General features: G+C 42.8%; 1 protein-coding gene across 1 annotated transcript in view; it reads left to right on the forward strand.

Annotated features, from left to right (window-relative positions):
• LOC129714818 (coiled-coil domain-containing protein 18-like) overlaps nt 1-22,929 on the forward strand; it is a 52,116-nt gene that overhangs the window by 27,555 nt on the left and 1,632 nt on the right. Inside the window, exons 13-24 of the mRNA XM_055664660.1 lie at nt 1,160-1,186; nt 2,512-2,538; nt 6,028-6,054; nt 6,754-6,777; nt 8,440-8,466; nt 11,008-11,043; nt 11,873-11,899; nt 12,063-12,089; nt 16,258-16,284; nt 18,443-18,478; nt 19,470-19,496; nt 20,852-20,878. Of these exons, the coding sequence (XP_055520635.1) occupies nt 1,186; nt 2,512-2,538; nt 6,028-6,054; nt 6,754-6,777; nt 8,440-8,466; nt 11,008-11,043; nt 11,873-11,899; nt 12,063-12,089; nt 16,258-16,284; nt 18,443-18,478; nt 19,470-19,496; nt 20,852-20,878 (313 nt within the window). The 5' untranslated portion in view covers nt 1,160-1,185. The remainder of the gene's footprint in view (nt 1-1,159; nt 1,187-2,511; nt 2,539-6,027; nt 6,055-6,753; nt 6,778-8,439; nt 8,467-11,007; nt 11,044-11,872; nt 11,900-12,062; nt 12,090-16,257; nt 16,285-18,442; nt 18,479-19,469; nt 19,497-20,851; nt 20,879-22,929) is intronic.

A 22,929-nucleotide genomic window follows, 5' to 3' on the forward strand; every position in this document is an offset into this window, starting at 1 on the left:
CAGCAGGCAGTGAAGAAAGCGAATTGTATGTTAGCTTTCATAGCAAAAGGATTTGAGTATAGGAACAGGGAGGTTCTACTGCAGTTGTACAGGGTCTTGGTGAGATCACACCTGGAGTATTGCGTACAGTTTTGGTCTCCAAATCTCAGGAAGGACATTATTGCCATAGAGGGAGTGCAGAGAAGGTTCACCAGACTGATTCCTGGGATGTCAGGGCTGTCTTATTAAGAAAGACTGGATAGACTTGGTTTATACTCTCTAGAATTTAGCAGATTGAGAGGGGATCTTATAGAAACTTACAAAATTATTAAGGGGTTGGACAGGCTAGATGCAGGAAGATTGCTCCCGATGTTAGGGAAGTCCAAGACAAAGGGTCACAGCTTAAGGATAAGGGGGAAATCCTTTAAAACCGAGACGAGAAGAAGTTTTTTTTCACACAGAGAGTGTTGAATCTCTGGAACTCTCTGCCGCAGAGGATAGTCGAGGCCAGTTCATTTGCTATATTTAAGAGGGAGTTAGATGTGGCCCTTGTGGCTAAGGGGATCAGGGGGTATGGAGAGAAGTCAGGTACGGGATACTGAGTTGGATGATCAGCCATGATCATATTGAATGGCGGTGCAGGCTCGAAGGGCCGAATGGCCTACTACAGCACCTAATTTATATGTGTCTATGTTTATATCATACTTTCAGTTGTAAGACTTCAATTTTCACAGCTGCCTTTTATGGAAGAATAAGCAAAGTGAGCAGTTTCGATGGCTTCACATCGAAATTAGCGTACGTCGCATTATTGGTTAGTTTGGAATAGCTAGCGTCAACCCAATCTTTTAAATATCTCCATCCAGAAATGAATGTGTTATCTTTCATATGTGCTCCCTTGGTTTATAAATAAGTTAACATGGTTCAATGTGTAACATGGTTCGCTTCTAACTTGGTACCAAATGTTAACGCATTTACTCGCATGTGCAACTGACGTGTTTGAATATGATGTATTAATTAATTATTATTTAAATTATAGTGCAAAAGAATAACTAATGTGAATCACATGACGTACACGATACAACACGTGGCATTTGCCCCAAAAATTTAGGTGACAAATCCGTAAACTTGATTTGATAATGTTATCATAAAATTACTACTCTTGATTTTTTTTTAATTGCAGAAGAACAGCTGAGACAAAAAGACAAAAGTAATTAAAACAGCATGTTTATATATTTTTCCATTGTTATTATGAACATAGGCCTGGAATGGTTCAGCAAAATCACCTCGGAAGAATTATAAAATGACCTGCGAAATATGTAGGAGGGAAATGCGAGATGTTTGTAACAGTAAAATCTAGTTACCTATGTTTGGGTGTAAGACGGACTAAAATCAGGCGGACATTTGTTCAGGATTGGAATCAGCCACTATGTCGATTCGATAGAAATTATTGCTGTGCAGAAGTGATTAGAATTACGTCATTCAATGCGACAACTATATTAAAGACAGAAGTTACATCAGGAGCAGACTGAAGAAGGGTCGCGACCCGAAACGTTATCAAACCATGTTCTCTGTGTATTCAGATAGCGAGCTCCTGTTTTCCTGTTCCCTCCATGTAACAATGAACCGACCCTAAATTGAACTATGTTTGCATGATTGTATACTCTGTCACTTACTTAAAGAATTCCCTGACCGAAATGCCCATTACCGATGCTCCTAACATAGGAACACATTTACACAAGCATATGATAGATATGATAGACACAACACTATGTACTGAAGTATAGATTATGGGTACGCGGAGTTTTTATATTTAACAGAGGCCTAACCGGGTTGGAACAATATTTTACCAGTGCAACACAGCTGCATTTTCATATTTTAAACAATTCTATAAATAATATTGTTACAGTCAAAGTGCCATCGCGACACTGACATTGTTTTCCACGGGAATATGTATGATGAATAACTTGAATATCAGCGGGATATTTCCAGATCACAGCAAAACATCATATCATATATCTTCTGTCTTTGCCCCTCTCTCTCTCTGTCTCTCCCTATTCTCCCTCTGCCTTCACTCTGTACCTCCCCCTGCCTCTCTAGATGCGCCTGTGAGTTGGGCGCTATGCGTCAGTGGATAGGGTGGTTATGGAGTAAAAGGAGCAAATTATTAATATTAATATAATATCAAGAGGGGTAGTTAGCGTGCGTGCGGGGGAATAATATTAATATAATACCAAGGGGGGTGGTTAGTGTGTGTGTGACGCCGCAGCCCCCCCCCCCCCCCCCCCCCCCCCCCCCCCCCCCCACCCCGCAACTGCGCGTTGGAGGAACAGGTCTAGTGTATATATAAATACCTGCATTTCCTCCGTTGCGCACAATCACAGTAACAATTGATTTATGTTTTAATGGCCATGTTTATTGATCCAAGGCAAGACTGAATAAGAAGTCACACTACTTGTTTCCGTTTAACCCACGAGGTTTTATTTTGATTATTTAAAAGTTTAATTTGCAACGTTATGTTCTTTTTTTCCATAGTGATTAAAGATTTGATAAGCAAGAAAGGTAAGAAAGAATCAGCCATCTTGAAGTAGATTTCTATCCATGGTATCTATCACACAGATATCTGAATTGTTTGTGTGTAATGAACTAAATACCTTACTACAATTCCCACATTGCTGCAATGTATTGTATCAGAAATTGACTTGTTAAGATCACACTGGCAGTCACATTTTTCAGATAAAACGTGTTCATAACTGCAGTTGATTCGTATTCAAAAGAAAATATATTACCTTTGATGGGTACGCTGCATTGTAAATGGTCCATCGCTGGGGTGTACTTCGCTCTCCCAGTCTCGTATGAGCGTTGACTGATTAAACTACTGATATCGCACGAAATTCACGGGAATTACAGCAGAGTTGATGTAATCGAGACTAAATAATACAGACAGTTTCTAGTGATATGCGCTGCTATGCACATTACATACTCTAAAATTTAAATGTATGTTTCAGTATACCTTTGAGTTTCCTTCATAGTCCCAAGCGTAAAGAAGCCTTCGCGTGAAGACGCGAAGTCTCTTTAAGTAAATAGGTACAAGAAATAGGTGCATATGGTAAATAGGTACAATGTTTAAGTAGATTGGTTTAAGTAAATAGGTAAAAGGTACAAGGATTTGGCGTTGTGAATATTGGACCAATTATTTGAAATTCATTCACGAAAGGTGCGGTTGATAAAGGGAAGCCATTGCACGCCGTATGCACAGACTTTCATGCCATGCCTTTGCTGGCCGAAGTGAACATTGCTGATAAAACGCCAGCAACGCAAATCTGGAATCCACAAGCAGGACGTACTGGGAGCATTGCGATGGATCTGGCACTGTGTTCGGTTCCTGCACTGATCATAGCAAAAGGATTTGATTATAAAAGCAGGGAGGTTCTACTGCAGTTGTACATTGTCTAGGTGAGGCCACGCCTGGAGTATTGCGTAACGTTTTGGTCTCCTAATTTGAGGAAAGACATTCTTGCTATAGAGGGAGTACAGAGAAGGTTCACCAGACTGATTCCTAGGATGGCAGGACTTTGATATGAAGAAAGACTGGATACTCGGCTTGTACACGCTCGAATTTAGAAGATTGAGGGGGGATCTTATAGAAACTTACAACATTCTTAAGGGGTTGGACAGGCTAGATGCAGGGAGATTATTCCCGATGTTGGGGAAGTCCAGAACAAGGGGGTCACAGTTTAAGGATAAGAGGGAAGTCATTTAGGACCGAGATGAGAAAATGAGTTTTTACACAAAGTGGTGAATCTGTGGAATGCTCTGCCACAGAAGATAGTTGAGGCTAGTTCATTGACTATATTTAACATGGAGTTGGATGTGGCCCTTGTGGCTAAATAGATCAGGGGGTAGGGAGAGAAGGCGGGTATGGGATACTGAGTTGGATGATCAGCCATGATCATATAGAATGGCGGTGCAGGCTCTAAGGGCCGAATGGCCTACTCCTGCACCTATTTTCTATGTTTCTATGTTTCCATGTAATCTAGATTTTTAGCGCCATGGAATTCCCAAGATATGTTTAGTGACACAAAATCGCCCCCCAAATGAGTAACTCTACCGTCAGCGTCAAGAACTCCTGTCCAGTCCAGTCCAAAGAGCATCCCGACGGCCTTAAGATACATTGGCCGGTCAAATGGCTTTTCCACTGTTTCGACAGGGGTTCGCAATAACGGAGATATGGTAATATGAAATCATCTGATAAAGAATGATATTCGCAAAATACCAAATATAATTTCAAATTCAATAATTTAATTTAACTATCATTAATAAACACGGTCTTAAAATGGAGACACTCGTCTCTACACGGCAAACTTAAATGAAATGAAATGAAATGAAATGAAATGCCTGTATTTGACGTTGTAAGCACTGCATGCAACGAAATTGGTGTTGCCACTCCATTGGTGCATAATATACAAACATAAAAACACAGGACACAATGTAAAAACAATGTTAAAGACTAGGTATCAAGATAAGTAATTAATCAGTAATGTACATGGTGATAATGAAGTTCAAGGTGGGTAGCAGCATGGAACAGTGCAGCATGAACAATACTCAGTGTTTTTTTTCATATTGATTGCGAAGATTGCCTTGGGGAAGAAACTGTCTCTGAGTCTGTAGGTGCGTGTTTTGGCTGGCCTGTAACGCCTACCAGAGGGCAACAGTTCAAACAGGTGGTGACCGGGGGATGTGGAGTCGTTAGACGTTTGTCCTTGAAGGATTAGCAGTCCCACGAGAATGGCAGCATTTCGCAAAGTGGTTCTGCTTTTTACAATTATTGCAGCTTTCAGTAAACTATGCAGAATTGGCGACCCTTTGCATAAAAATAGTTACAATTCTGACATCGCGCAGCACACACATTAGGGCATTTCGGGAGGGTGGTCAGTAAGATTGACGTTGTGTTGCTGTCGTGGGTTGAAAAAGGCAGGATCGGCATGGGGAGCAGTAATCTCTGAAATTCGACGTGAATGAATCGCTGGGCCAAGAGTTAGTTCGGCGTTGCGATGGAACTCAGCTCTCAGTTTGCTATCGATCACGCCCCCGACAAGCTTATCTCTAATAAGTTCATTTGTCAACTCACCATTGCGACAATATGTGTTTCAAGTCGCTAGTAAATCGTTCAATAGGTTAATCAGCATGGTGCAAACGAGCATAGACCTTCGTCCGTTCAATTATGTGGTTTGACAGCGGATCACACAGTTCTCTCAATTTTCTGAGTAGGAACTCTGGGTCATCTAAAGTCTCGGCAGGGACCTGCCCGTTGCCATCCACAACACCAAGAGCAAAGTCAATGTTTTCTGCACGATCCGTTGCCTCCGGACCCGCTAGATTAAGCAGTAGTGATGCTTTCACGTCAGAGGGGCCATTCCGATGAACAACGTGGATATAATGAGTGTAGTCACGTTCGAAGAGACGCCATCGCTCAGCGATGTATGAATTAAAGATCAGATGGCCAGGTCAAGCGGCACGAGTTAGCCATGACGGAGAGAACAAAGTGTTAAAATAAAACTGTTAAAATAAAAGAAACCCGGTAAACTTGGCGGAGTGAGTCCGAGCCACGATCTGACACCATGTACATACAATAATTAAACGAACGTAAAGATACAACACATCTTTATTAAACACCTACAGCATAGGATCTGCAGCACTTTACACTTTACCTGCTACATGTACTGCCCTACGTGGGCGGATTCTCATTATTATAAAGCATGTATTAGGCGGGGCTACTACAAACAAGCAGTATGATTGGCTAGCATGTAATAGCCGATCTACAATTACTATTATTTCCTTTGCCACGCAATAAACATGATACCACATTGATATTATTTCAGTCGATTCAAGCGGTTTGCGTACGTCGACACGCCTCTTTGTTTCTGCATATTTTCCTTTTTATCGGAGGAACACGTAACATATACGTGTGCTGCACAATGTAATTGAAAGTAACTTAATGAATAACGAATTAAAAGAAATTCCTCATGTCTATTGTTCATTAATTTCTAGATAGTTCGACAACTGATATAGAATCAGGTATGCACTTGCGTGAACTTCAATATTTAAGATGAACCTGGCCTACGGGCCCAAAATCCTTGAAAAATTCTGACGTGAAAAAAGGACCTCGAAAATTGATATTTTGTTTTAGGATAACGGCCCTTACCTCCTTTCTTCCACTTACTTCTCAACACGCTTATCAATTTCTACTCTTATTATCTCAATATACGGAAGCAATGTTCGGATTTTAGCCACAATTACTGTCGAAAAGTTGATCCCGCAATCTAATCGTGTCTCGATTCGAACTCCTTATTTCCGCATCACTGAGCCATTTGATAAAGCGAAAGTAACCTATGTAGTTTTACAGGTGTAGTGATTGTCTTTTATACATCTATTAATTTTAATGCTACATTTTAAAATGGCAGGTAGCATGGTGTCAGCTTCTACTGATATATGTTTTCCTTGATACACCAGAAGAATTTTGGTGTACATGTGATAGCCTGTACTAATCGTAACTTCCATCACTTTGAATAATCTCATCTGGACAGCGACAACTTGTTTTAATCCACTGAATAAGCACAACACGTCTTTTAAATTGCATCAAACATATCACAGTGTTTTCCAGTAATTCCATGGCTGAAAATCATGCAATATTTGTCTTCATGAGATCCTCTAAATATTCAGTATATGTAAATCTATATAAATATTACTAATTTTGGTCTGTTTTCCTTCCCACAGACGTTAAAACGCTGCGCGAATGTGGTAAGGACAAACAGGGCACATGGTATTACGAAGATAGGCACAAAATGTTGGAGTAACTCAGGGGAACAGGCATCATCTCTAGAGAAAGGGAATGGACAACGTTTCGGGTCGAGATACTTGTCCAGACTGAGATTCAGGGAAAGGGAGATATATAAATAAGGAAGTGTAATTTGTGAGACCGAGAACTCAAGTGGTGTGAAGATCAAGGAAAATGTAGAATAGAGCATTGTTAGCTGGGAAAAGGTAACAACAAAGCAAACTGAGATAAAATGTATTCAGGGATAGTCATACTGGTCGGAGAACTGGGAAGATGAAGGGATGAAGAGAGAGGGAAAGCAAGGGCAACTTGAATTTAGATAACTCAATATTCAGACCGCTGGGGTGTAAGCTGTCCAAGCGAAATGTGAGGTGCTGTGCCTTCAATTTGCGCTAGACCCCACTCTAAGAATAGAAGAGGCCCAGGACAAAAAGGTCAGTGCGGGAATGGGAAGGGGAGTTAAGTATTTCGCAACTGGGAGATCACGTAGGTGTAGGCGGACTGAGTGGTGTTCAGCAAAACGCTGCCGCGCCTGCGTTTGGTCTCCCTAATATATAGGTCCACAACTGGAACAGCGGATACAGTAGATAAGTTTGGAGGGGGTGTAAGTGAATCCCTGCCTCACCTGAAAAGACTGCCGGGGTCCTTGGCCGGAATCGACGGATGAGGTGAAGGGATAGGTGTTGCAATTCCTGCTGTTGAAGGGGAAAGTACCTGGGGATGGGTTGGTTACGGTGGGAATGGACGAGTGAATCGATGAGTTGCAGTGGGAACGTTCTCTGTAGAAAGCGGAAAGGGCTGGAGATGGGAAAATGTGGCGAGTTGTGGGATCCAGTCGAAGGTGACCAAAATGTCGGAGGATTATGTGCTGTATGCGCCGGCTGAAGGGGTGAAAGGTGAGGAATATCCCTGTTGCGACTGTGGGGGGGGGGGGGGGGGGGGGGGGGGGGGAGGATGCGGGATAACGAGGATACGCGAGTGAGGGTCTCATTTCTGATGGAAGAGGACATTTCGGATGTCCTACTATGGATCACCTCATCTTGGGCGCAGATGTGGCATATACGGAGGAATTGGGAGTAGAGGATAGAGTCTCTGCAGGCGGCAAGGTGGGACAAGTGTTGTCTAGATAGCTGCGGGAATCAGTGAGTTTATAATAGACATCTGTCGATAGTCCGTTCCCTGTGATTGAGACGTTGAGATCACGAAGCAGCAGTGAAATATCAGAGATGGTATTACCTCTCAGTATGCAAATGAGTTGGGCAATGCCCAGTCTACAAACGGAATATTACAGATGTAATTTCTGATTATACCTCACGTAATATATTGAGTCATTTAGTAATTTTTGAAAAAACAATAAATGTTCCGAAATGAAAAAAAAAACTGATCATTTCCTTCTATCGCACACAGGTATAATAAATGCACAATTAAATGAGACTGGAAGTGTATATTATTGATTCTGTGGTAATTAGTTACATCAAAAAGATAAATGTACACAGTCACCAACGGAAGCACTTTAAATTTTCCGGAAGTTTCTACATAGATACAGGCCGATAATCAAATTTCACAATACTTAGTTTATTCTCGTTTATTCCTATTGCAACAGTGACATGTTGTTTTCTTTGCAGAAAAACTGTTGGAAGACCTTAGGAAAGGTGAGCAACTTCGAGTTAATAAAATCATTGCTATTTTGGAACAAAGCATATACTTCATATATCATTGATGAATTGAAAGCCCAGATACACGGATATTGTGACGCGGTTGCTGCCCCCACCGCTGGTTTACGGATGTCTTCCATGCCACTGCAGGGCGCGTCAGTTCCGGAGCGCCATATAGATGGTTGCGGAGTGGCATTTTTGATATCTTCTGGCATTCTCTTGGCTGACTGAACATCCAAACACTTGATCTGTTTGTCCGACTCCAAATCACAGGGGCAAATGTTTGCGTCCAGGCAGCTGTAGGTGTCAAATGGACTGACATGTTTAATGTCGACCAATGCCACTCCCAGATAAAGTCCCCCCCAAGCTCCACTTTACCAACCTCGTATCTTGCCATTTTCAAACTTCAGCCAAGTCGTCTACTCAGACTGATACTATGGTTTCCGAGCATTTTTCTTATTCTTGCCTCTAGCGACAGAAAGTATAGCGTTCATCATCAGTGTGTTGTCTGAATAAGAAGTTATACTGTGTGCTCATCCTCCCGGCCTACTGCAACTGAGTTAATGACGGTACGGTGGCACACCAGTAGCATTACTTCCTCCCTGTCCCACTTAGGAAACCTGAACGGAAACCTCTGGAGACCTTGCGTCCCACTCAAGGTTTCCGTGCGGTTCCAGGAGGTTGCAGGTGGTTGCCGGAGGTTGCAGGTGGTTGCCGGAGGTTGCAGGTAGTGGAGGCGGGTAGGGAGACTGACAACAACCTCCGGGAACCGCACGGAAACCTTGGGTGGGGCACACAGTCTCCAGGGGTTTCCGTTCAGGTTTCCTAAGCGGGACAGGGGCATTACAGCGCTTCCAGCGGTTGAGACATGGGTTCGATCCCAGCCACGGGTACTGTCTGTACGGAATGTGTACGTTCTCCCCGTGACCGCGCTGGGTTTCTCCAAGATCTTCAATTTCGGCACACACTACAATGGCACAAGGCGCTAGCCATGTCGCATTGGAATACTGTGAGCAAATTTGGGCCCCATGTCTGAGGAAGGATGTGCTGGCTCTGGAGAGGGTCCAGATGAGGTTGACAAGCATAATTCAATGAGTTAATGTGTTAGCATACGATAAGCGTTTGACAGTGTTGCGTACAGTTTTGGTCTCCAAATCTGAGGAAGGACATTATTGCCATAGAGGGAGTGCAGAGACGGTTCACCAGACTGATTCCTGGGATGTCAGGACTGTCTTATGAAGAAAGACTGGATAGACTTGGTTTATACTCTCTAGAATTTAGGAGATTTAGAGGGGATCTTATAGAAACTTACAAAATGCTTAAGGGGTTGGACAGGCTAGATGCAGGAAGATTGTTCCCGATGTTAGGGAAGTCCAGGACAAGGGGTCACAGCTTAAGGATAAGGGGAAAATCTTTTAAAACCGAGATGAAAATAACTTTTTTCAAACAGAGAGTGGTGAATCTCTGGAACTCTCTGCCACAGAGGGTAGTTGAGGCCAGTTCATTGGCTATATTTAAGAGGGAGTTAGATGTGGCCATTGTGGCTAAGGGGATCAGGGGGTATGGAGAGAAGGCAGGTACGGGATACTGAGTTGGATGATCAGCCATGCTCATATTGAATGGCGGTGCAGGCCGAATGGCCTACTCCTGCATCTAATTTCTATGTTTCTATGTTTCTATGACAGCACTGGGCCCCTTATAGGCCAAGTCAGTGGATTTTCCGCGCTGTATGTCTGAATTAATCTAAAACATAAACTGATGATTCATTCTGCTGCAACCGCTAACCCCGAGTAATCACCGATGAAAAACTGGCAACAGCTTCACGGAACAAAGGGGCTCAGTAGTCCTTCATCGCCAAATAACATACATTGCGATTCAATTCAAGATGTTATTTTATAAACACGAACGTATTCTACAAAGCTGATATTTTAGAAATATTCAAATCTGGAAATGGCACCGCTTGAAACAAAATTTCGTTTAAGAAGGGTCTCAACCCGATACGTCACCCATTCCTTCTCTCCAGAGATGCTGCCTGTCCCGTTGCATTACTCCAGCATTTTCTGTCTACATTCGTTTGATCTAGTTTTCACGTATCTGCATTTTAAACTTTGACACCCATGATATTTAAGCAATTTTGAATTTTAAATTGATCCATACGGAAGTATTAATTTCAAATTGCTTAATGTTCAACAAGTTAATAAAGACACACTCAGGGCTGCCTGGAAACTTAACATTGTCACTGCCATAGATCACAGGTACTCGTGCTGATCCACACGTGCGCAATATTCGTAAATACAATAATCGGTTGCGAGTCACGTCGCGATACAACGAACATTACAACAACATCGAATTAAATGTGAACTACAAATTGGATCATTTTCGTTAGGTGCTGTTGTTGCACAGCCATTTTTTCGGTGGCAGATTTATTTTCCAATGCTGAACGACGTATGCCAACCCTGTAGAAATGATATTAGTTAATACCAATGCGATTCAATATGATTGAAAAAAAAAAGGTACATGAATTTTTTTTTTTTGCAGAACTGCGTAGCGTGAAACAGAGTTTGAAGGAAAGAGGTAAGCGATGAAAGCTGAGCATACTTTAAATTGTTGACGTTGTGCTGTTATGATTTGAATGCAATGCTAAAAATCAAAGATAGTATATCATCTATATTTACTTATCCATTTTTCATTAATACTGGCTGGAAGGCATTTCAATCTCAGGACCCCCAAGTTCAGGTGCAGCAATCAACTCATGTTTTGAGTAATGCGTGCTTCCCGTTGGGAGGGGGGGGGGGGGTCAGATAACCATTGAATCATTACTGAAGAAATGTTTCGGCCCGAAACCTTGCCTATCCGCCTATCCCCTTCGCTCCATAGATGCTGCTGCACGCACTGAGTTTCTCCAGCATATTATTTCGTTTTGGCGCTGTCTACTTAGGCAACCTGAACGGAAACCTCTGGAGACTTTGCGCCCCACCCAAAGTGTGCGTGCGGTTCCCGGAGGTTTTTGTCAGTCTCCCTACCTGCTTCCACTACCTGCAACCTCCGGCAACCACCTGCAAACTCCGGGAACCGCACGGAAACCTTGGGTGGGGCGCAACGTCTCCAGTTTCCTAAGTGGGACAGGGGCATCTGCTCCCGCATCGGGGCGGTCGAAATTCCAGCGGCTCGGAGTTCCCGAAGTCGGACCTAACCAGGGACCGCGAACTCCACTATGTAAAATTCCGCAGCTTCCTCAGCTTGGAGCATCGTATGCCAACCCGTGGCAAAGGGACCGCCCGCTCAGAGATGTTAAAATCCGTAGATGGTTTTGGATCAATGCCGAGAGTATTAAGACTGAACATACTACTATTATATATCCCTTGCTAATAGACATTTAAGTTACCATGTTTTCATTTCGCAGAGGACGAACTCAGAAATAAAGGAACAGGTACCACATTTAATTAAATTAAGATGATCTTCTAAAAGCTTAATCGATGTTGGTTAATATTTGGTATGCTTCTTTGATTACATTTTTTGCCGAAATGATGCAACATCGTCCCATATTTCCAATGCAATATGTAATTGGCATGTTGAAATGTCTTTCCTAACAGAAATGGGCAAGCATGTGCAGCTCGATGGTGAGTGACGAAATATTCCTGACAACCAAATCATAATAGTATGATTAATATAAATAACACAGAAATAAATAACGAGGTCCAATAGAATGAAAATACAGTGTTATGAACGAGGTGAAGAAGTCGCGCAACATCGGTAGTAATGTGTGGATTATTCCACGTGTGACATACTTCTTATGTTCTTCCTACCTGCACCTTGAGACCCTCGCGGCAAATTACTTTAAACCATCACGATGTGCAACAGAACATCTCCCTTCAGTTCAGATGCAACCATTCTCTCTTCGCCTTCGCAAAATCTCAATGATCCAAAAGCGATCCCCCCATTCTGGTTCCTCTGAGACGCAATCATCTGTCTCTTCGTCCCATTTCTACCTTTATATGTATGTGAAACGAGGAGAATCCAGAGATTACTACCGCTGTTGCGCTACTTATTCACCCCGTTCCTAACACTGTATGTTGGGACTTGGCGACCAAATGGACTTCATATTGATCATAACAAGGGCCGCATGGTTGTCTAATCGGGAAGGTAAGATTCGATGCGATCACGTGAATTGTGCACCTCATTTGGTCAATGGAACGAAGCAGAGGGTGATGGTTGAAGGTTAATATTTAGACTGGGGGTTTGTGGCTAGTATCGTGCTACAGGGACCGCTGCTGTATCAATTGTTATCCGTCAGTTATGTCGGCGGATGAAACATAGAAACATAGAAACATAGAAATTAGGTGCAGGAGTAGGCCATTCGGCCCTTCGAGCCTGCACCGATAATATGAGAATGTATTAGGCATTTATTAGGACATTTAGTGTGCTCAAGAAGGAATTGGAGATTAGAATTAGAATTAGAATTAGAATTATCTTTATTGTCATTCAGACCTTACGGCCTGAACGAAATTTCGTGCCTGCAGTCATACATACAATAATACAACAATAAACAACAAAAAACACAAATTAACATCCACCAGAGTGAGTCCTCCAAGCACCTCCTCACTGTGATGGAGGCAAAAATCTTAGGGCTGCAGTCTCTTCCCTCCTCTTCTTCCTCTGCGCTGAGGCGATACCCCACCGGGCGATTGTACAAACAGTCCCGCGGCTCACCGAACCCCGCAAAGGGGCGGCTCAAACACGGCGACCCGGGGTTGTCGAAGCTGCCGCCCTCCAGTCCAGCGGACGCAGCCGCCGGCCCGCGGCTGAACCCCAAACTCAGGTCAACGCCGCCAGAACGCCGTCCCAGCCACCGGAGCACCGTTCCAGCCCCGAGCCGGATCGCCCTCACGTGAGTGCCGTTCCTCCCTCGGGCTTGGCCGCCCCGATGGGAGCGCCACAGCCCCTCACGGGAGAGTCTCAGCTCCGCGCCACGCCGCCCTCACAGGAGCGTCACAACCCCTCACGGGAGCGCCGTTCCAGCACCGAGCCGGACCGCCCTCACGGGAGCGAGCCCAGGGCAAGTCCTGACTGGCTCTGCCTCCGGAGTCTCGAGGTCGCCAGCTCAGCCATTAGGCCTCAGCGCAGACGGAGGCAGAGTAGGGGGATACGACAAAAAAGTCGCATTCCCCCGAAGGGAGAGACAGCAAGCCCCGTTTCAAACCCCCACCCCCCACCCCCAACATAAACACAACCTAAAAACCAAGAACTTAGCTAGACAAAACGAAAGAAAAATAACCCAAAAAAGTAAACACAAACGGACTGCAGGCGAGCCGCTGCTGCCAGGGCAGCGCCGCCACTTCCGGATGATTGTGAAAACAATCGGTAAATAAAACTGCAAGCCATCTTGGACTGCGACGTAAGTGAAGCGATGAATGACATGTATTGTTGAATTCAGATAGTGTGAGGTGTTGACACAGGGAACAGCAGATTCAGATTCTGACATCCTGCTAGAAAGTAAATGCATTATCAGGATGCTGACATCCTGCCTAGAAAGAAATCCACCCGAATCGTCACCTATCCGAGTCTCCTAATCTGAGGAAAAACATTCTTGCCATAGACGGAGTGCAGAGAAGGTTCACCAGACTGATTCCTTGGATGTCAGGACTTTCATATGAAGAAAGACTGGACAGATTCGACTTGTACTCGCTAGGATTTAGAAGATTGAGGGGGGAGGGGGGGATCTTATAGAAACTTACAAAGTTCTTAAGGGGTTGGACAGGCTAGATGCAGGAAGATTGTTCCCGATGTTGGGGAAGTCCGGAACAAGGGGTCACAGTTTAAGGATAAGGGGGAAATCTTTGAGGACCGAGATGAGAAAAAACATTTTTCACTCAGAGAGTGGTGAATCTCTGGAATTCTCTACCACATATGGTAGTTGAGGCCAGTTCATTGGCTATATTTAAGAGGGAGTTAGATGTGGCCCTTGCGGCTAAAGGTATCAGGGGGTATGGAGAGAAGGCCGGTACGGGATACTGAGTTGGATGATCAGCCATGATCACATTGAATGGCGGTGCAGGCTCGAAGGGCCGAATAGCCTACTCCTGCACATAATTTCTATGTTTCAAGAAGAAGGACTAATCTTCTTGATTTTTTTGATGAGGTTACTAGGGAAATTGACGAGGGTAAAGCAGTGGATGTTGTCTATATGGACTTTAGTAAGGCCATTGACAAGGTTCCTCATGGAAGGTTGGTTAAGATGGTTCAAATGTTGGGTATAAATGCAGGAATAGTAAGATGGATTCAGCAGTGGCTGAATGGGAGAAGCCAGAGGGTAATGGTGGATGGCTGTTTATCGGGTTGGAGGCAGGTGACTAGTGGGGTGCCTCAGGGATCTGTGTTGGGTCCTTTGTTGTTTGTCATGTACATCAATGATCTGGATGAAGCTGTGATAAATTGGATTAGTAAGTATGCAGATGATACCAAGATAGGGGGTGTTGTGGATAATGAAGAGGATTTCCAAAGTCTACAGTGATTTAGGCCATTTGGAAAAATGGGCTGAAAGATGGCAGATGGAGTTTAATGCTGATAAATGTGAGGTGCTACACCTTGGCAGGACAAATCAAAATAGGACGTACATGGTAAATGGTAGGGAATTGAAGAATACAGTTGAACAGAGGGATCTGGGTATAACCGTGCATAGTTCCTTGAAGGTGGAATCTCATATAGATAGGGTGGTAAAGAAAGCTTTTGGTATGCTAGCCTTTATAAATCAGAGCATTGAGTATAGAGCTGGGATGTAATGTTAAAATTGTACAAGGCATTGGTGAGACCAAATCTGGAGTATGGTGTACAATTTTGGTCGCCCAATTATAGGAAGGATGTCAACAAAATAGAGAGAGTACAGAGGAGATTTACTAGAATGTTGCCTGGGTTTCAACAACTAAGTTACAGAGATAGGTTGAATAAGTTAGGTCTTTATTCTCTGGAGCGCAGAAGGGTTAAGGGGGGACCTGATAGAGGTCTTTAAAATGATGAGAGGGATAGACAGAGTTGATGTGGACAAGCTTTTCCCTTTGAAAATAGGGAAGATTCAAACAAGAGGACATGACTTCAGAATTAAGGGACATAAGTATAGGGGTAATATGAGGGGGAACTTCTTTACGCAGAGAGTGGTAGCGGTGTGGAATGAGCTCCCAGTGGAAGTGGTGAAGGCAGGTTCATTGGTATAATTTAAAAATAAATTGGATAGGTATATGGATGAGAAGGGAATGGAGGGTTATGGTGTGAGTGCAGGCAGGTGGGACTAAGGGGAAAAAATTGTTCGGCACGGACTTGTAGGGCCGAGATGGCCTGTTTCCGTGCTGTAATTGTTATATGGTTATATGGTTATGGTTTCTATGTTTCTATCCATGTCCTTCAGATTTGCGGCTTGACCCGCTGAGTTACTCCAGTACTTTGCGTTCTACGCGAGGTTGAGGTGATGTATTGTTCGAAGTCAAACCCAGGTTAAGGTGTTGACAATGAACGGCAGTGCCCCACGTAGAAGAACGAGGGCCAAGGTATACAAACACACAGCTCTCTTGACGTGGCGTAACAGATGAACGGGTTCTGAAGAAGTTTTTTGGCGCGCTAGCCTTCATCAGATTGTGCGATGAATACGGGAGTTGGGACGTTATGTTGCAGCTTTAGAAGATGTTGGTCAGGCGCTTCTAACCAATGATTTAATTAGTGAGCATGTTGCAAAAACATAGGATCTGCACTTCCTTTCTGTTGTTGAAGCCAACTTACCTTCTCCATTTGACGTTTCAGATGCAAAGTTACGTGAATTAAAAGCAGGTAAAACTATGAATCAATATTTATTTAATCAGTTTGTTACGTCTTTCAGGAACATGAAAGGAAAGGCACTGTATTTTATTATGTTCCATATAAAGTAACAACCATGTCAATTTCCAATGCGTGTCGAATTATCCCGAAGTCGCCTTCTTTCTATAGTTTGTTTCTAGTTACCGACGTGTTGCCTAGAAAATGTTTCTTGTTAGTTAAAATCTCTGCCCGATCTATTCTCGGCCGGTAGCAAGCAAAGGCTCCGGGATATAACCTTATGTGGTCTATCTCATGCAGTGATGCTTGGCTATGCAGAACATAAAGATTGCTCAATATTATACACTGTACGATCTTGCTGATGTTAAACTTATGTCACTGTATTCGGATGGAGAGACTCAGAGGACTACCACTCAGTTCAATGCACAGTAATACATTGCCGATGTAACTTTCAAGATGAAACTATGACGATGGGCAAAGGGTCGTTATATCTGCGATGTTGTACATTTATTTGAAGCCTATCAACTTGGGGTTTGAGCACGTTTTAATACGTTTTAAATGTAATCATTTGGATATGCTTCGCACCTCGCACAATGTGCAGTTCAATAGCAACAGAATATCCGTGCCTGCCGTGGATAATTCTGAGCTGATAATCAGTTATATTTCCCAGGTTTCCTTTGATATATAGATGGAATAGAAATGTCCTTGTATAGAAATTGCATATGTTTACATTTTCAAAACCAAAAGGTAATAAATCATCTCTATGCACATATTGAGTATAGAAGTTGGGATGTAATGTTAAAATTGTACAAGGCATTGGTGAGGCCAATTCTGGAGTATGGTGTACAATTTTGGTCGCCTAATTATAGGAAGGATGTCAACAAAATAGAGAGAGTACAGAGGGGATTTACTAGAATGTTGCCTGGGTTTCAGCAACTAAGTTACAGAGAAAGGTTGAACAAGTTAGGGCTTTATTCTTTGGAGCGCAGAAGGTTAAGGGGGGACTTGATAGAGGTTTTTAAAATGATGAGAGGGATAGACAGAGTTGACGTGGAAAAGCTTTTCCCACTGAGAGTAGGGAAGATTCAAACAAGGGGACATGACATGAGAATTAAGGGACTGAAGTTTAGGGGTAACATGAGGGGGAACTTCTTTACTCAGAGAGTGGTAGCTGTGTGGAATGAGCTTCCAGTGAAGGTGGTGGAGGCAGGTTCGTTTTTATCATTTAAAAATAAATTGGATAGTTATATGGATGGGAAGGGAATGGAGGGTTATGGTCTGAGCGCAGGTATATGGGACTAGGGGAGATTGTGTGTGTCGGCACGGACTAGAAGGGTCGAGATGGCCTGTTTCCGTGCTGTAATTGTTATATGGTTATATGGTATCGTGTGCGGACGCGGCGCCGACTGGCGAGAAGCCGAAGCATAGAAGTCGAAGCCAAAGAACCGAATGGATTCGAGGCCAAAACGTCAAATACCCGAAAGAGCACGAAGCCGAAACGCCAACTAACCGAAAGGATGGTACGCCTAAATGCAAACGTACCGGAAGGGCGGGCCGCCTAAAAGCCAACGAACCGTAAAGCGGCGTCGCCTAAAAGCAAACTCACCGAATGGCCGCTCTGTCGGAACGCCACCTACCCGAATGGCGGCGTCGTCTACAAGCCAACGTCATGTCCGTCATTTGACGTTTCTGGTGCGCGGCACTCGGTTCGTTGGCTTGTAGGCGACGCCGCCTTTCGGTTAGTTGGCATTTAGACGTCCCGCCCTTTCGGTTAATTTGCATTTAGGTGTCCCATCCTTTCGGTTTGTTGCCATTTTGGCTTCGTACCCGGTCGGTTATTTGGCGTTTCGGCCTCGTTCCCATTCGGTTCTTTGGCTTCGAATTCTTTGCGTCGGCTTCTCGTCCGTCGGCGCAACGTCCGGGTACCGCACAATATATTCAGTGACATCAAACGTCAATTTATCTTTGTGTCCAAATATGGATATGACAAAAGTATTACCTGCATAATATTTTCTTTATTACATCAATCGAAACGCTCCACATTCTAATTGACCGACCGAGATAATTAGAAATCGCTGAAACACTAGACGTATAGTTGAAACTTTAGATTTATTTAACTGTACAATATTTATTAAAACGATTTAGAATTATGTAATGTATGATATTTTCCTAGAGCATCAGACCTTACTAATTATTCGCCAAGACCTAGGTAAGAATTTTATTTTGGCATTTGTGCGTACATTCTCACATTAATTGGTATATTTTATTATCAATTAATTGGTATTTCTTGTCACTTCATGACGCGGATAAAAGTCAATTATTCCTGCCAAAGCAGGTTTAGTTTATACCATTAATATGTTGGAAAATCAGTACTAAAATCATGAGTCAAGAATCATGAGTGTTTTATTGTCATATCGACCAAAACGTAGCAATGCAAATCCTACTTGCTACGCCACAACAGATATGTAAACGCAGTACTCTGTAACCACGCCAATAAACAATAAAAATAAGTTGACAAAAATAAAATAAAAACATAATAATAACAATGGAAAAAAACAGAACAATACTTGCAAGTCTATGTAGTTCAGAGCTTAGTTGGAGTCTGTATTCAATTGCCTGGTGGTGGTTACACACCTAAATCGTTAGGTTCGTACAAGTTCACTCTAATAATAGAGGAGGTGAAAGCATCGTCAACTCTGTCCTGAGATTTAGATTATCCAACATGAGTAATGGCATTCATATTTAAACGAGATGCAAAAGCTGCCCGTTGGACTTTTCTCGTGTTTTAAGCCGCTGTCCCACTTAGGAAACCCGAACGGAAACCTCTGGAGACGTTGCGCCCCACCCAAGGTTTCCGTGCGGTCCCTGGAGGGTGCAGGTGGTTGCCGGAGGTTGCAGGTAGTGGAAGCAGGTAGGGACACTGACAAAAACCCCCGGGAACCTCCGGGGACCGCACGGAAACTTTGGGTGGGTCGAAAAGTCTCCAGAGGTTTCCGTTCAGGTTTCCTAAGTGGGACAGGGGCATTAGGCTAATTGAACCTTGTGAATTTCTATATCTTCCGTTAATAAAACGCATTTTTAAATTCAACCTCATTTAGTCTCATTATGGGGGTTTGGACTAGTTGGCAGTTATCTGCCATTCGCCTAATCGTTTATGGTTTTTTTAACAAATGTATTATCTTGCTTCTTCCCTTTTTAAGAACAACTGCTACGCGCAAGAGATAAAGGTAATGTCAAAGATCATTTGCGTTTTGTTATATGTATTCCGTGAATTCAAAATTGTTTTAAATGGACGACGGACATTGCACCCTATCCTAAATTAAGTACATAAACAAAAAGCATTCTGCAGTATTACGTTTTACTTTATTATGCGAGGACCTACTAAAGATATATAAAAGAAAGTCTACAAACGCCGATAAATTGCGGATATAATTAGCAGCGTTCATGTTATCTTGGATAGTGTGGTGGAGAGGATGTTCCCACTATTGGGACAGTCTAGATCTAGAGGTCATAGCCTCAGAATTAAAGGACGTTCCTTTGGGAAGGGGATAGAGATGGATTTCTTAGTCGCCAAATGGTGGCGAATCTGTGGAATTATTTGCAACAAAACGCTGTGGTTATTTTTAAGGCAGAAATAGATTCGTGATCAGTAGGGGATTAGAATTTTTTTTTTTTTGCAGTCATGTGCTGTCAATGACCAATGTTTGAACATTTATTTGAGCATTGGCTAAACACGGTTTCGTCACCGTAGCTCGCAGGAAAATTGCAGCACTTGAAACCCGTTGCCTGGTTATTTTTGATAATTAGAGCCCCGGTATTCAATTAAAAATGATTTAAAAAAATTGCTACCATTTATGACCATGGATCCAAATTGTATTTTCCACGTTGTAAGCAAGCTTCTCGTAATTTATTTACAGCCGTCACTATCATTATGTTTATTTCGTTTCAGTTTTGGAAATGCAACGTGGAATCAGGCCATTAGGCCCTCGAGTCCGGGTCGACCAACGATCACCCGCACACTGGTTCTATCCTACACACTAGGGACAATATTCACGAGCCAATTGACCTGAACCCCTGTCCGTATTTGGACTGTGGGAGTAAATCTGTGCACCGGGAGAAAACCCACGCGGTCACGCGATAAACGTGCAAATATCTTACATAGTCAGTGTTGAATCAGTTGGCTTCCGCTGTAAGGCCTCAACTCTTCCGCTAAACCAATATTTATGTTTACGCTTTTACAGCCGTATAAGGAGTGATCAGGAATTTGCAAGGAGTTACGATACTGTTGTTAGATAGATACATTTTTAGTTTGGCTAATATAATACTCCGCTAAAATATGCGAACACACGCTCTACAAATCATGCCATGCTACCTTACACTTGGAGCTGTAATAGACAAAGGCAAAGGGGAATAGAAGCACAATGGTCACCCGTGTGAAACTGGACATTGTAATCTCTGCAGTATGTGACTTAAACAATTAAAAGTGAAAATAACGAAAAACCGTTCGCATCTCACTTATGAAATTTTATAAAGATTCGTTACTTTTGTGAATATAACTTTTCATTAATCTTCCCTTGGACAGAGAACGAGGAACTTCGTAAAACTGGCGGTGAGTATTAATGTTAGAGCAGAAATTATTATATAATCATATTCTAATTTGGCATAATACGTATGTCGAGAAACACCGAATACTGCAATTCAAGCCATCTTTTCTGTTGCAGTCCATTGGAATAAGAACTTTATTACTCAAAGAGCCCTATTTTTTGAATTATATCACTCAGCCACTATCGATAAATGGGTTACACAGAAAAGTGTCAGGAACCTTCTTTGATTCAATGAAACGTCATCGGGACAGAAGAATGTCGTTTTAATTCACGCTAGAAAATAGGTGTTTCAAATATAATTTGCAAAACCTTATGTTCACTGGACAGTAATACTTTGTTCAAGAATCTCACCATGACAGCTAATGGAAAAAAGTTCAGACTGTGAACATGTAGATGTACCAGCAGATCATATCTGCACATACCCTATAATGAAGTAATAGGAATTTTCAATAATGTTTTGTTGAGAAGCAACCTGGATAGCCATTGACCTAGCCGTGCTATATATGGCACGGGTATCAATGAGATCATGTTTCCTAACATTATGCCCGATTAACCTGCTTGTGCGACGGCAGTTCTGTGGCGAAGCTGCAGTGCAAAGGTTTCTTGGTCCCTACCCCTTTGGTTGGAATGCGGAATTCAGAATTCAGATACTACAATTGAGACCAGTCGCCTGTATTGTGGGTGTGTTTATCTGTTGTTAGGTCTACAAACGAATTCCAATGATGTTAAGTTGAGAGTCCAGATAAACTTGGCATTCAGTAAAATAAACGCAAACTGCTGAAAGGATCCAGCGAGTGTGTGGGGTGTGGGTTAGCGAATATATCCAAACAGGGCGCTATTGAGACCAGTGAGGACAATTAACAGAAGGTGCTTCCGCATATTCTCCAAGCAATTTATCTTGCTATATATTCTAGCATTTGCAGAGTCTTGTGATCACATTCCGTTAGTTACAAGTCCACCGTGGTCTGCATTTGAAAGACTGTATTATTTGAAGTCGACAAAGAACTGTGAGCCGATTACTACCGATGGTGTGTGTCCTCCTTAATGCTTCGCCACAGCATGTTATTTTAGACATTTTTTAAATGTGTTTGTATGCAATAAACATTCATTATGGATGGAGTATGGTGTACAATTTTGGTCGCCCAATTATAGGAAGGATGTCAACAAAATAGAGAGAGTACAGAGGAGATTTACTAGAATGTTGCCTGGGTTTCAACAACTAAGTTACAGAGACAGGCTGAATAAGTTAGGTCTTTATTCTCTGGAGCGCAGAAGGTTAAGGGGGACTTGATAGAGGTATTTAAAATGATGAGAGGGATAGACAGAGTTGATGTGGACAAGCTTTTCCCTTTGAGAATAGGGAAGATTCAAACAAGAGGACATGACTTCAGAATTAAGGGACAGACGTTTAGGGGTAACATGAGGGGGGACTTCTTTACTCAGAGAGTGGTAGCGGTGTGGAATGAGCTTCCAGTGGAAGTGGTGTCGGCAGGTTCGTTGGTATCATTTTAAAATAAATTGGATAGGCATATGGATGAGAAGGGAATGGAGGGTTATGGTATTAGTGCAGGCAGGTGGGACTAAGGGAAAAAAAGTTGTTCGGCACGGACTTGTAGGGCCGAGATGGCCTGTTTCCGTGCTGTAATTGTTATATGGTTATATATGGTTATATGGTTATCTGCAATAATATCGTCAGGGTTCTTCTTCAAATTCATTTTCGCACGTCTGAAAATGTTTTCGCGATTAGTGAACAATCATGCGGTCAACATGGTTGCCCCAGCTTGAGGTATTATGTGCACTCTGCTGACTCAATGGAGTGAGAATCCAGAAATCTGAAGTGCAAATGGAATTGGGAGTGCTGTTGCACTATACCCACAAAGTCAATTATGCAAGTTGCAAGTTGCATTAGTTGTAAGGAAAGTAAACGCAATGCGAGCATTTATTTCATGAGGGCTTGTATATAAAACGGGGATGTAATGTTAAGGTTCTCTAAAGCGCTGGTAATGTCACAATTGGAATGTTGTGAGTAATTTTGGTACCGTATCTGAGGAAGTGT

Source organism: Leucoraja erinacea, chromosome 42 (genome assembly GCF_028641065.1).
Source record: "Leucoraja erinacea ecotype New England chromosome 42, Leri_hhj_1, whole genome shotgun sequence".
Taxonomy (NCBI): domain Eukaryota; kingdom Metazoa; phylum Chordata; class Chondrichthyes; order Rajiformes; family Rajidae; genus Leucoraja; species Leucoraja erinaceus.